This window comes from Chrysemys picta, chromosome 11 (genome assembly GCF_011386835.1).
Source record: "Chrysemys picta bellii isolate R12L10 chromosome 11, ASM1138683v2, whole genome shotgun sequence".
Classification (NCBI taxonomy): Eukaryota; Metazoa; Chordata; order Testudines; family Emydidae; genus Chrysemys; species Chrysemys picta.
Window position 1 is genome coordinate 50,085,083 of NC_088801.1, and position 13,227 is coordinate 50,098,309.

At 39.9% G+C, this 13,227-nt stretch overlaps 1 protein-coding gene across 21 annotated transcripts in view; it reads left to right on the forward strand.

The window, feature by feature from the left end:
- The window catches only part of GULP1 (GULP PTB domain containing engulfment adaptor 1), a 331,420-nt gene that overhangs the window by 237,361 nt on the left and 80,832 nt on the right, over positions 1-13,227 (forward strand). The window contains exon 2 of one of the 21 annotated variants that reach the window (XM_065561965.1): positions 839-955. The exons of the other annotated variants lie outside the window; for them this stretch is intronic. Coding sequence (XP_065418037.1) covers positions 938-955 — 18 coding nt within the window. The 5' untranslated portion in view covers positions 839-937. The remainder of the gene's footprint in view (positions 1-838; positions 956-13,227) is intronic. 21 annotated transcript variants of the gene reach the window in all.

A 13,227-nucleotide genomic window follows, 5' to 3' on the forward strand; every position in this document is an offset into this window, starting at 1 on the left:
TATTAATGGTCCTGAGAGCTCCACAGCCAGGTCTTTAAAAGCTCTTGAATGCAAGTTATCTGGATCAGGAAGGATCTCCAGGAAGATCACTTGGACGTTCTTCTCCTTCCGCAGTCTTCTGAATTCTCTGAAATCATTTATAACGTATGAACTATCCCACAAAGCAAGTCATTAGTGCTGATATGCACCATAACCATTGTATCTTTGCCCACCAAATTCAGAAGTCTATCTTAGACTCACATCTCGGAGGTTGCCACCATCTTTTAGTATCCTGTCCATTGCAGAATGTTCATTCCATTATTCTTAGGATAGAGTGTTCAAAAGGATCTTCTGTCTTCCTTGGGTGTTTGGAAATCTCTTCATTGGCGAGCTTGATTTTCTTATGGGTTGGGCTCTTATGAGGTGTGCTCTATACACCTCTTCATTCCATTTGACCAGTTGGATCTTCAGAGATATCATCCATAATTTCCATGCGGAGGCCATGGTAATGATTGAAAACTTCTAGCTCTGTGAAATTCCTCCTGATTCTCTTTTTTTTTGGTGGTCAAACCCTGCCCTTCCTCATCTGCCACAGCCTTGTAGAATGCTGCCTTGTCCTCTTGTCTCTGGTGGTTATGATCTGCAAGACCTCCTCTCTGATGTTTACTCCCTGTTTCTTTGGTAGCCAGCTCCTTTCTTCCTTGAATCTGGTGTTTCCCAAATGTCTCAGCTTCTCTGATACTCCATAGCATCTGTACTTGCCTTTCTAATCCAAGAATTTTTTTCTTCCAGGACAGTTACCAACTTGTCCTTCATACATAGGAAGTCCCTTCTGACTTCATGCACACATCTGTTGCAGGTCACAGCCACTGTTCCATAGCAGGCCATCACAATATTGAGTGTACAACTGTACCTGGAAAGCAAGACTGTGAAATTCCCGTTTGCTGCATATAAAATAATGAATGGTCCAGAAAAGGTAAATCAGGCATGTTTGTTTATTCTTTTCCATCTAAAAGAAAAAGGGAGTATCCAGAAGAATTAAAAGTCAACAAAAGAAATGCTTCTCTTCACAATCAGGTGGAATTCATTTCCACACCACATAATTGAATCCAAAAGCTTGAAAGATTCAGGACAGGATTAGATATTTGTGCAGATAAAGTGAACATCCAGTATTAATGTAGATGAAATAGATATGTCTAAAAACCCGCACATTTCAGATCATAAAGTAACCACTAATTGATGATGTATAGGAAGAAATTTCCCCTGTGGGCAAGATATTTCATAAATGTTCTATGGGTGGTTTCTTGAACCTTCTCTAGATCTTTTACTGACAAATGACAGGGAGAGGATACTGCAATAGATGTACTGATGGACTGATTCACTGTGACATCAGTGAGGTTAAACAGGTATAATTTGCCCTCTTGAGGTCTTTCATTAACAAGGACAACAAGTGGAGTTTAGGAATTAGAACTAATAAGAAAACAAAGAAATATTGACATTTTTCATCAAGCAACTTTGAAAAATTCCCTACAAGCTCTAATAGAATGTTATCACCATGTGGTGCGAATGTAGTATATTTATTCAAGCATATTCCTGTGGACTATTTATGTGAGTAAGGGTTTACAGGATCAAATCCATACAAGGTGAGGTCCAAATTCTAACTCTCTACCTTACTGAAGTCATTTGAGTTGTACCTGTGTAACTGAGAAGAATTTGTTTCAGTCCATATGGTTACTTTGATTATAGGAACTACAGTAAAAGAAGAAAACGTTCTGCGGTATGTCTTGTTTGTCATATCTATCACATTTTGCATAAGATTTGAATATAAATAACCATCAGTTTACATTCCATAGTAGTAGTAATATAATTTAAAGACCATATGATATGCCACAATGATTGTGCAAATTGTTTAACAGCTAATGTTCAGATAGTGTCCTAAATTCGCAACTTATAAAAAAACTCTACTAAACTTCTGAACATGAGTAGATTAAATTAACTGCTATGAACACTCTTATGTTTCTTTTCATCTTATCTAATTCTTTTTCTCCACAATGTTCATTGAGTTTGCTGAAGCATGTTTTGGTCTCAGATTGAAAATCACATATTTCCATGACACCAAAATTAAAACCAGAATATATTTTTAAATCTGTGGTACATGGATAAAACCTGAACTCACAATAGTAGCCAAACCTTTTATAAACTCTGTTTTAGAGCAGACAAGGCATTCTTAAAGTAGGGACTTCCAGGCTTGAGCAAATTTGGGGGGAAAAATGGGCCATTTAAACCAAAAAGCAAAGGACAGTAGATTTCTATGTTCCTATTACTGAAGATATTTGTGTTTGAATGAGAATTTTCTTCCTAAACATGACTTGTGCTTCTACTTGATTCCACAGGGAATTCATATTTCTGTGTTTATGTAGTTGTTGTATATTGCTATGGCAAAGACTGGTCCATCGCAAGTTCAACATTACAGCTTCAGTGAAGGATAAAGGGAGCGGAAAATCGACATTAAAGGGGAAAATAAATCTTGCTTTATTAATTTATTAATTAGCACAATTAAAAAACTATTCTTAAATATACTTTTGAGTGTGCTTTTATAGGATAGATTTTTAACATTTCTCAGTATGAAAGAGCCTCTTCAACATGGCCTAAATTGTGATTAAGCATTTTTACACACATTATCCAACAGTATTAGCATTTATATACAATGGAGCAGATTCTTTGATGGGTCTGGCAACACAGAAGTGTGGTCTCATGTCTCTTAGGACGGATATGGATAGCTCGCATGAGGCATTCAAATAATATGGCACATAGGAATCTTAATAGGCAGCTTATAACATCCTAAAAACTGACGGTTTCATTCTCAGCAATGCTGAGCAGCTCTGGAAATCAGTTTTTTAGTTTTTTAAACGCATGTACTCAAGTTTACTTACAGTGTGCCACAATAACCTGAGGAAATTTACCTTGAAAATATTTTATATCATAATGCTGCTGTTCAGTTAACTACAGCATGATGCTGGCTCATGTTTCTATTTTGTATTAGCATTGCCGGAAAACTATAGGAAATGAGCCATAACCTAAACTTGTGTAGTCTAGTGGCCTCATGCAGTAAGTAACAATGAAAACATTTTTTCACACTTCAGTGGTTAAGTGGAAACATTACTGATAACGCTATTCTCAGTGGATTTACAAATGTATCCAAAGAGAATCTGAAGAGACGGAGGTAGAGGAAAAGCTAATCACTCCACCCATTTGTTCAGTTTCTGCAAGGTGAATTTCACAGGTTTGTAGGTACGTCAGATGCAAATAATTCTCCTCAGCTGCTGAGTCTGTTTACCTTTAAATTATCTTGCTCAGGTCATTTGGGTGGCATGTAAGAATTCTGAGAGTTATAATTATTGAAGTTATGTCATATGATTAGCTTACTAGAGCACAGAATTTATTGGCATTTACTTTTCAAAACCGAATGTCAAACAACATGACAACTTACTCATATTTGAAATATCTGAATATAAGAGAGCATCCTGGTAGAAAATAGTGGTTTGGTGAGTACTGATTACATGGGTCTGGTGATCTCATTTATGCCTAGCAATTGATATTGCCTGAGAAGAATCTAATTCCCGCTGTAAGAAATTAAGCATAATGGACTACTTTGTCTATTGTCTAATTATGTGTTGTGCTCGATGGTCCATGATTAAGGCTGTTGCTGAGTTTCCATTGTATGTGAAATTACTTCTCAGATCAATAGACAAAACTGATATATGGAGTCTATATATATATATGGCCAAAGTGGAGAATTGGACAAGAGATTCCTGAATCACGATACCCTAAAAATAAATATATTTACTGAAGTTCAAGAACTCTTCTATTTTTTTAAGTGAACACAAATTCTTTGAGCCAAAAGATAAAAATAACTTCAACTGGTAACAGTTAGCTTAGGAAGTTTTGTGGACAAGAAACAATCTAGATATGGAATCAAATTTTCTGAATTTAGGCATTCAAAGCATATTTTGCAGGTCTTAAATGTGTGGCTGCTTAAATGTCAACTTGAGCACCCATATGTGGAATTTGTCTTCCTAAAGTAGGTGCCCAAGTTTGAAAATTAGCCCACATTACCTATGCATACATAGAATGGTTCAGATTTACTGATACTACAGTAGAACCTCAGAGTTTTTAATACCTCAAGAATGGAGGTTATTCATAACTCTGAAATGTTCGTAACTCTAACAAAATGTTATGGTTGTTCTTTCAAAAGTTTACAATTGAACACTGACTAAATACAGCTTTGAAACTTTACTATGCAGAAGAAAAATGTTGCTTTTAACCAACTTAATTTAAATGAAACAAGCACAGAAACAATTTCCTTAGCTTGTTGAATCTTTTTTAACATCCCATTTATTCTTTTTAATAATTTACATTTAACACAGTATGAACTGTATTTGCCTTTTTTTTTTTTTGTCTCTGCTACTGCCTGATTTCGTACCTCTGGTTCCAAATGAGATGTGGGGTTGACTGGACAGTTCATAACTCTGGTGTTCGTAACTCTGAGGTGCTACTGTACACAACATGTATCATGAATATAAAGCTATTTGCTTGAGAAATGTCACTGAAGGCTTTGAGTTCCTGGACCTGCTCACCAAATCGTATAGGTAGGGATGTGCTAGAAAGATTTACATTTCAGCAGTACGTGTAAAGTTGCCACACACAGTATTGTCAAACCCAGGTGTTCAAAAGTCATAACTCAAGGCTCAAAATATTACAGGATTGGCTTAAAATAATGATAATTTTAAAATATACATTTTTAGTTTTCTTCATTTGTTTTTTCAGCACTTAGGGTTGCCATTTTCTAGCTTTTTCCCACTGCTATGAAGCCTAGAAGCTTTTTCTTTTTTATGAAAGCTGTGTATGACTCCAGAAGGTGAGAGCTTTAAGAAAACCACAAATACCATGGCACTTGTGATAAAATAACAAGAGTTGGTAACACTACATGTATTTCTATATGACACTATGCAGTGCTGTCCTTCCTGATGGCTCTCTTGCACTTCCTCAGAGAGATAGGAACCAGATGCAGAGACTAAGGGCTTGTCCACACTGAGACTTAGTGCGTGGCAAGCCAGAGTGTTAATGTACAGCGCACCAGCCTGCTGCATACTAAGTTTCTGTGTGGACCCTGCTATCACATGCTAAAAGCTCCATAGTGTACTTTGACTTTCTGCGCAGCAGGGTGCACATGGCAGGCTAATGCACTGTAGAGTTACACCCCAACTTGCCATGCAATTGTAGTAGTGATTAGTGCGCTATACATCTTTTAAATACAATTAGCACTGCTGACAATAAGTGGTGACTGGCTGTGTAACCCCTCTTTCCCAGACAAGCAAATCCTCATAGGTCGTTAAGAAAGATTGGGAGCTCCCAATAACAGAGGTTTCTAAACAAGTATAAATAGTGAAGACAAAAACATTGCAAGATGACTGCATTACAACTTGGCCACCCCCTCACAGCACAAACCCACCCCTCAGGTGATTACCGAGAAGAGATGTCCTGTTCTAATTGTCTGTAATGTGTGCAATTACACAGGAATGAATCGTGAATGGTCTTCATTTGCAAGGAAACAAAACCCCACAAAGTTACGTAGCCCACAAGTTTTGTGACAGTGTTCCCTCATGTGTCTCTTCCAGCAGCTGTACAGGATGTGAAGGTGTCCATAAGCACAGGCAGATGTCATCCTCTGCCTTCCTGTTGTGCCTGCATGTGTGCACATATGGTATCCCTGATTTCCCTAGCCCAGTGGGAACCACGACCAGCATGCATGTGGGTGGGATCCAGCTGCCTGTACAGTTTGCAAACCAGGTTTGTCCTGAGCCCACTCAGGATGGAAGAATTATTTTTTACCCTCACAAATATTAGCAAATATGTGAAGGTGGGGGACAGGAAGGAGCAGCAGGGAAAAAAGGGAGGAGATGTTGCCTTATATATTGTATATATACACTTGGATTGAGGTTGAGATGGAAATAGGAGACAGACTTGTTGAAAGTCTCTGGGTAAGGATAAAAGGGGTAAAAAACCAAGAGTGATGTCATAGTAGAGGTCTACTACAGAGCACCTAGCCAGGAAGAAGAGCTGGATGAGGCTTTTTTTTAAACAGCTAACAAAATCATCCAAAGCACAGGACTTGGTGGTGATAGTGCACTTCAACTACCCAGACATCTGTTGGGAAAATAACACAACAGGGCACAGATTATCCAACAAGTTATTGGAATTTATTGGAGACCATTTTTTATTTCAGAAGGTTGAGACAGCTACCAGGGGAGAGGCTGTTCTAGATTTGATTTTGACAAACAGGGAGGAACTGGTTGAGAATTTGGAAGCCAGCTTGGATGAAAGTGATCATGAAATGATAGAGTTCATGATTCTAAGGAATGGTAGGAGGGAGAACAGCAAAATAAAGATGATGAATTTTAAGAAGGCAGACTTAAGCAGACTGAGGGAGCAGGTAGGTAAGTTCCCATGGGAAGCAAGTCTAAGGGGAAAACCAATAGAAGACAGTTGGCAGTTTTTTAGAGATATTATTAAGGGCACAAGAGCAAACCATCCCACTGCATAGTAAAGATAGGAAGTATGACGAGACTACCCTGGCTTAACCAGGAGATCTTCAATGATCTAAAAATCAAAAAGGAGTCCTACAAAAAGTGCAAACTAGATCAAATTACAAAGAATGAATATAAACAACTATATTGTTTATATTAATATATTTATAAACAACTATAAATAACACAAGCATGTAGGGACAAAATTAGAAAGGCCGAGGCACAAAACGATATCAAACTAGCTAGAGACATAAAGGGTAACAAGAAAACATTCTACAAATACATTAGAAGCAAGAGGAAGACCAAGCACAGGGTAGGCCTGTTACTCAATGGGAGGGGGGAATAATAACAGAAAATGTGCAAACGGCAGAGGTGCTTAATGACTTCCTTGTTTCGGTTTTCACCAAGAAGTTTGATGGTGATTGAATGTCTAACATAGTGAATGCTACTGAAAATAAGATTGGATCAGAAGAGGCTAAAATAGGGAAAGAACAAGTTAAAAATTACTTGGACAAATTAGATGTCTTCAAGTCACTGGAGCCTGATGAAATGCATCCTAGAATACTCAAGGAGCTGACTGAGGAGATATATGAGCCATTAGCAATTATCTGAAAATAAGGACAATCCGGGGAATTACAGACCAGTCAGCTTAACTTCTGTACCCAGAAAGATAATGGAGCAAATAATTAAGCAATCAATTTGCAAACATCGAGAAGGTAATAAGTAACAGTCAGCATGGATTTGTCAAAAAAAATTTGTGTCAAACCAACCTGATAGCTGTCTTTCACAGGGTAACAAGCCTTGGGGATGGGGGGGAGGGGAAAGCGGTAGACGTGGTATATCTTGACTTTAGTAAAGCTTTTGATACTGTTTCACATGACCTTCTCATAAATAAACTAGGGAAATGCAACCCAGAGGGAGCTACTATAAGGTGGGTGCAAAACTGGTTGAAAAAACCCAGAGTTATCAGTGGTTCACAGTCATGCTGGAAGGGCATAACGAGTGGGGTGCCACACGCATTAGTTCTGGGTTCAGTTCTGTTCAATATCTTCCACAGTGATTTAGATAATTCATACAGAGTACACTTATAAAGTTTGCAGACGATACCAAGCTGGGAGGAGTTGCAAGTGCTTTGGAGGATAGGCTTAAAATTCAAAACGATCTGGACAAACTGGAGAAATGGTCTGAAGTAAATCGTATGAAATTCATTAAGGACAAAAACAAAGTACTCCATTTAGGAAGGAACAATCAGTTGCACACATACAAAATGGGAAATGACTGCCTAGGAAGGAGTACTGTGGAAAGGGATCTGGGGGTCATAGTGGATCACAAGCTAAATGAGTCAACAGTGTAACGCTGTTGCAAAAAAAGCGAACATCATTCTGAGATGTATTAGCAGGAGTGTTGTAAGTGAGACATGAGAAGTAATTCTTCTGCTCTGATTAGGTCTCAACTGGAGTATTCTGTCCAGTTCTGGGCACCACATTTCAGGAAGGATGTGGACAAATTGGAGAGAGTCCAGAGAAAAGAAATAAAAATTGATTAAAGGTCTAGAAAACATGACCTATGAGGGAAGATTGAAAAAAATGCATTTGTTTAGTCTGGAAAAGAGAAGACTGAGAGGGGACATAACAGTTTTCAAGCATATAAAAATTTGTTACAAGGAGGAGGAAGAAAAAATGTTCTTAACCTCTGAGGAGAGAACAAGAAGCAATGGGCTTATACTGAAGCAAGGGAGGTTTAGATTGGACATTAGGAAAAATTTTCTAACTGTCAAGGTGGTTAAGCACTGGAATAAATTGTGTAGGGAGGCAGTGGAATCTCCATCATTGGAGACTTTTAAGAGCAGGTTAGACAAACACCTGTAAGGAATGGTCTAGATAATTAGTCCTTCCATGAGTGCAGGGGCCTGGACTAGATGACCTCTCGAGATCCCTTCCAGTTCTATGATTCTATGAGAGTAACAACAGTACACAGCAAAGTGATTCCTAGAGTGTCTCCCTGTCCTCACAGAGCCCTGGGATAATGCCCAAAATGGTAGCGCAAACACTGTGAAATAGCAGCAGCAGTGTGGACACGGATATACGTGTGTACACCACATTACACCCATGTCCAGCACAGTGTAATGTGGACACTTGGAACGGCAACAGGAAGCATGTACTTGGTCTCGTACTCATCTGTGCTGGCACACATACTCATAGCCTGAGTCTCCATGTAGACAAGCCCTGGGAATACCATCAGGCCAGATTACAGTAGCATCAATATTGTGTTTATTTTGTAAATTATTATTTGTTGTTAGTTATCCTAAATCTTATTGAGTCATCACTGAAATACTGCAAGGGGCTCTACAGGGAGGATAAATAATAATGTAAAAACAGGACAGGTTAGCTTGGTGCCATCTGTCCTAAGGCAATTAGATGGCTGTCAGATTAGTAGTGAACTTGATAGTTTTGGAATAGGGAATATAGGAACTGTAGTCTCTTGGGGACAGTGCCCTAAATGCACACACAGAGGCCCCACTGAAGTGCATGGGAAATGGTATGCACTCATGCAAGGAAAAAGTTTGCTCCCTTGTGTAACAGCCAGAAATGAAAAAAAATAATTTATGGCCAAATAAAAATACAAAGGATTGCGCTTGGGAGCTTTGTCTTTTTTGACATTAATAGTTTTTTTGTTATGGTTTCTGTTTTCCCCACATCCAAAAGCAAAATTTTCTTGACTGTGAGGAGTAATGAATCATGTGAAGAGAGAGTAGTAACTCAAAACTTTGGACATTCAGAGCTTAAGACACCACCTATTACAGGGAATGTATAGGAAGGCATTATTTTCAAGAAATAAATTGATACCATAAGGAGAGAATTCTCTCTCCCTCCTAATCATTTTTCCCTTTCATGCCTATCACCAACTCTGAAGCTGTCATGTTTACATATCTGCTCTGGTCAGTTTACACGTCAATAATTCAGAAAAAAACAGCCAACAACTTGATGTGCATGTCACAGCAGTATCTGTTATCTTGTATCTTGTGTATCTTCTTCATACTTGCCTCCCCCTTATTATTCATATTACCATAGGACAAGGTTTCCCAAACTTGGTTTGTGGCTTATTCAGGGTAAGACCCTGGCAGGCTGCGAGACGCTTTGTTTACCTGAGTGTCCACAGGTATGGCTGCTCGCAGCTCCCAGTGGCCGTGGTTTATCGTTCCCAGCCAGTGAGAACTGCTGGAAGCGGTGCAGGCTGGGCCACTGCTTTCCACAGCTCCCATTGGCTGGGAACGGCGAACCGCGGCCACTGGGAGCTGCGAGCGGCCGTACCTGCGGGCGCTCAGATAAACAAAGAGTCTTGCAGCCCGCCAGGGGCTTACCCTGAACAAGCCATGAATCAAGTTTGGGAACCCCTGCCATAGAGCCTATGAGCCCTACTGCCTGATCCTGCAATCCTTGTTTCACGTAGGCTTAGACTGTGCCCAAGAGAAACATCCCAAGCCACTTTTCTCCCCTCCTTGCTCCTGGGGAATAGTATTGTATTGGTTGCCTATGCCAGCAGTACATCGCTACCCTTAGCCAGAAGGACAACAGGAACAATCCATCCATTCCCCATCCTCTTGTTCTGGGGAGAAAGTAAGTTTGCATGTAGTCCTGCTTATTCTTTCATGCATTTGTCTAAGATCCAGGTAGCCCTCACAAGTTGAAAGGGGTACTGTTTTTTCTGCCTTTCACAGACTCATGGTCTGAATCACAATCTGACTCTATAGGTTTTCAGGATTCAGGTTTGGAGTGTAAGATCTTCAGGGCATGATCATCTGGTTACATCTTACTAAATTAATTCCATGTCACTGCCATTGGAGGGGTCTTGGACATTGGTGCACCTCTGTCCCTCTTGTTTTCTGCCTGTGCCACATGATAGTTTAGTCTCCTGAGAGCTGTAATCCTTTGATCTAATTCTGATTGTTGGCTTGGTGTGGGGGTAGCTGGGTGGTGGTTTATGGCCTGTAATGTATAGAAGGTCAGACTACGTGCTGTATAGAAGGTCAGACTATGTGACCTTAAATGCCAACTCTTTTTAAAAAGTGTCTGTAAAATGCTGTTCAAATCTATAGCACAGTAGTGTATGTTTTGTTTTGTTTTTAATTACCAACATCTTCTGTAGTGAGAGTTCTGTCAAGATAAGCTTTGTCCTTTGCAGGAAGTAATGCTTCCCTCTCTTTGGTCTAATCTGCTCTTATCTTCCTTGTAGAGATGTGGGCAGTATCTTTTAATGTTATAGTTTCTTTGGGATTTGTTATTCTTACTCCTATTTACAGTCTGATGGCTACACCATTATCTGATATATTTTTAAATACATCATGTTAATTGCTTTTCTTACAGATCCCTGCCGTGTTCTTTCGCTGATAAACATGATAACATGAGTTTTGATTACTTACAAAGTTTAGGGCAATTTTGGAGACAAATTTTGCTTACAAATGAGCTGAGTCAGCTAATACAAATTTATACTCTAGAATCTAGATTCTTGCCTTTTTTTTTTCTCTTTCAAGCCTGGAGGTGTGCCCAGCAACAGTGGGTCAAACTCAGTGATAAATCAAAAGGAATCTAAGATGGTATAATTCATACATTCTTCTGGTCTCCTTGGCTTTTAAACTACACCAAATTAGATTCAGTTACACTCAGCCTCTCTTACCTCCATATTCACTAACAACATGCACATTTGTAACCTACACTGCTTTTCCCATAACCTCTGAATTTGGCCAGGCGGGAGAGGTCAGAAGAGAGGTGTAGCAAGTGAAACTATGAACTGAAGGGTGTAAGAAGACATAAGTTAAAGCAGAAGCTGGTCTATTTCCCACATTCCTATTCTATTGTGCTGAGGTGGCCTATTTTAACCTGGCCCATTGATATGTAAGTTACACCAGTTTAGACTCCCTTAGGATACGTCTACACTACAAGTTAAGCTTGTGTACACATAGTCGCAGTAGTTTGAGGAGTGCTAGCTTGAGTATAAATAGCAGTGAAGTCGCAGCAGCACGAGCTTCAGCATAGGCTGTACAAGCATGGGTACTTCCTCGGCTAGTCCACACTGAAGTCCATGCTGCCACAGCTTTGCTGTTACCAGTACTCAAGCAAGCTGGCTCAGGGAATCTCTGTACTGCAATTGGAAGAGTGATTGTAGCTTGTGTAGATATACCTAAATCATTACAGCACCTTTAGACCCCTAGGAAAAAGTGCAAATTAAACCAGTTTATATTCCCTTGGATTAATTTAGAATTTGCCACAATATCTTCAGCATCCTCAATGAACAAGACAATTCCTTTTCTTATTAAGTAACTAAAAATCTGATTTATAGCCCTATTTCTTCTCACTTTTTTCCACCATTTTAGTAGTTCACCAAATACAGTTTCCTTTCCCTGTTTTTCACTTATCCTAAATATTTTCTCTTAAATGCCTTCAACTCTGGCTTCATTTTACTGATTTATCACCCAGCTGTTTTTCATTTCCATTTATCTTTTGTAACAATAACCATGCTTTCCTTTCTTCTTTACAAATAGTTCCTGAAAAATCCCTCATGCCCAAAATGCTCTTTCCCAAGGCATGAGCACCTCCTCTAATATCCTTCCTCACCTGTCAATCAGGCAGGAGGCATCCAGTCTGCATGCAAAGATTCTTCGCTTCATCATATCCTCAGAATCGTTCTGCAGTCTGGGTTCTCCTGATCAGAATAAGATGTTTACCATCCTTTCCGTTTACTAAAAAAGATCAATTTCACAGCCTATTACTGAGTCTGGACTGTATTTGATGCAAATCTCATAGAACAGCAAAGAAGGTCCCTATTCCCACAGTCTTAGAAGATGATCTCAGAGGGTTTTCAGTCAGTGGCCAGAGACTGCAAGCCGCTGCTCTCAGTGTCTTTCAGGGAATCCAGTAGTGTCCACGCGGCATTGAGCAGTTTCTTAAATGTGCCTCCTATCAGAGACCCCCTGGCCCTAATTAGGTTCCTTTCTGGGGAATTAATATTTATTCGGACTATTTTTTTCCAATATTTATTCACATCCTGGGAAGGACACTGCTATACAGGCCCTGTGTCCACATTAACAGCCTCCGTAATAACGGCAGCTGCACTTAGGGTATGTCTACAGTACGGGATTAATCCGAATTTATATCATTCGAATTTTGGAAACAGATTGTATAAAGTCGAATGCGGCCACACTAAGCACATTAATTCGGCGGTGTGCGTCCATGTACCGGGGCTAGCGTCGATTTCCGGAGCATTGCACTGTGGGTAGCTATCCCATAGTTCCCGCAGTCTCCTCCGCCCATTGGAATTCTGGGTTGAGATCCCAATGCCTGATGGGGCCAAAAACATTGTCATGGGTGGTTCTGGGTACATCCTCTCCCCTCTCCAGGGAAGCAACAGCAGACAACCGTTTCGTGCCTTTTTCCTTGGTGAACAGTGCAGACGCCATACCACAGCAAGCATGGAGCCCGCTCAGCTCAAGACAGCAGTCATGAACATTGTAAACACCTCGCGCGTTATCATGCAGTTTATGCTGAACCAGAACCTGCAAAACCAGGCGGCAAGGAGTAGGCTATGGCAGTGCGGCGGCGAGAGTGATTAGGACATGGACATGGAATTCTATCAAACCTCTGGCCCCGGTGCTTTGGAGATCATG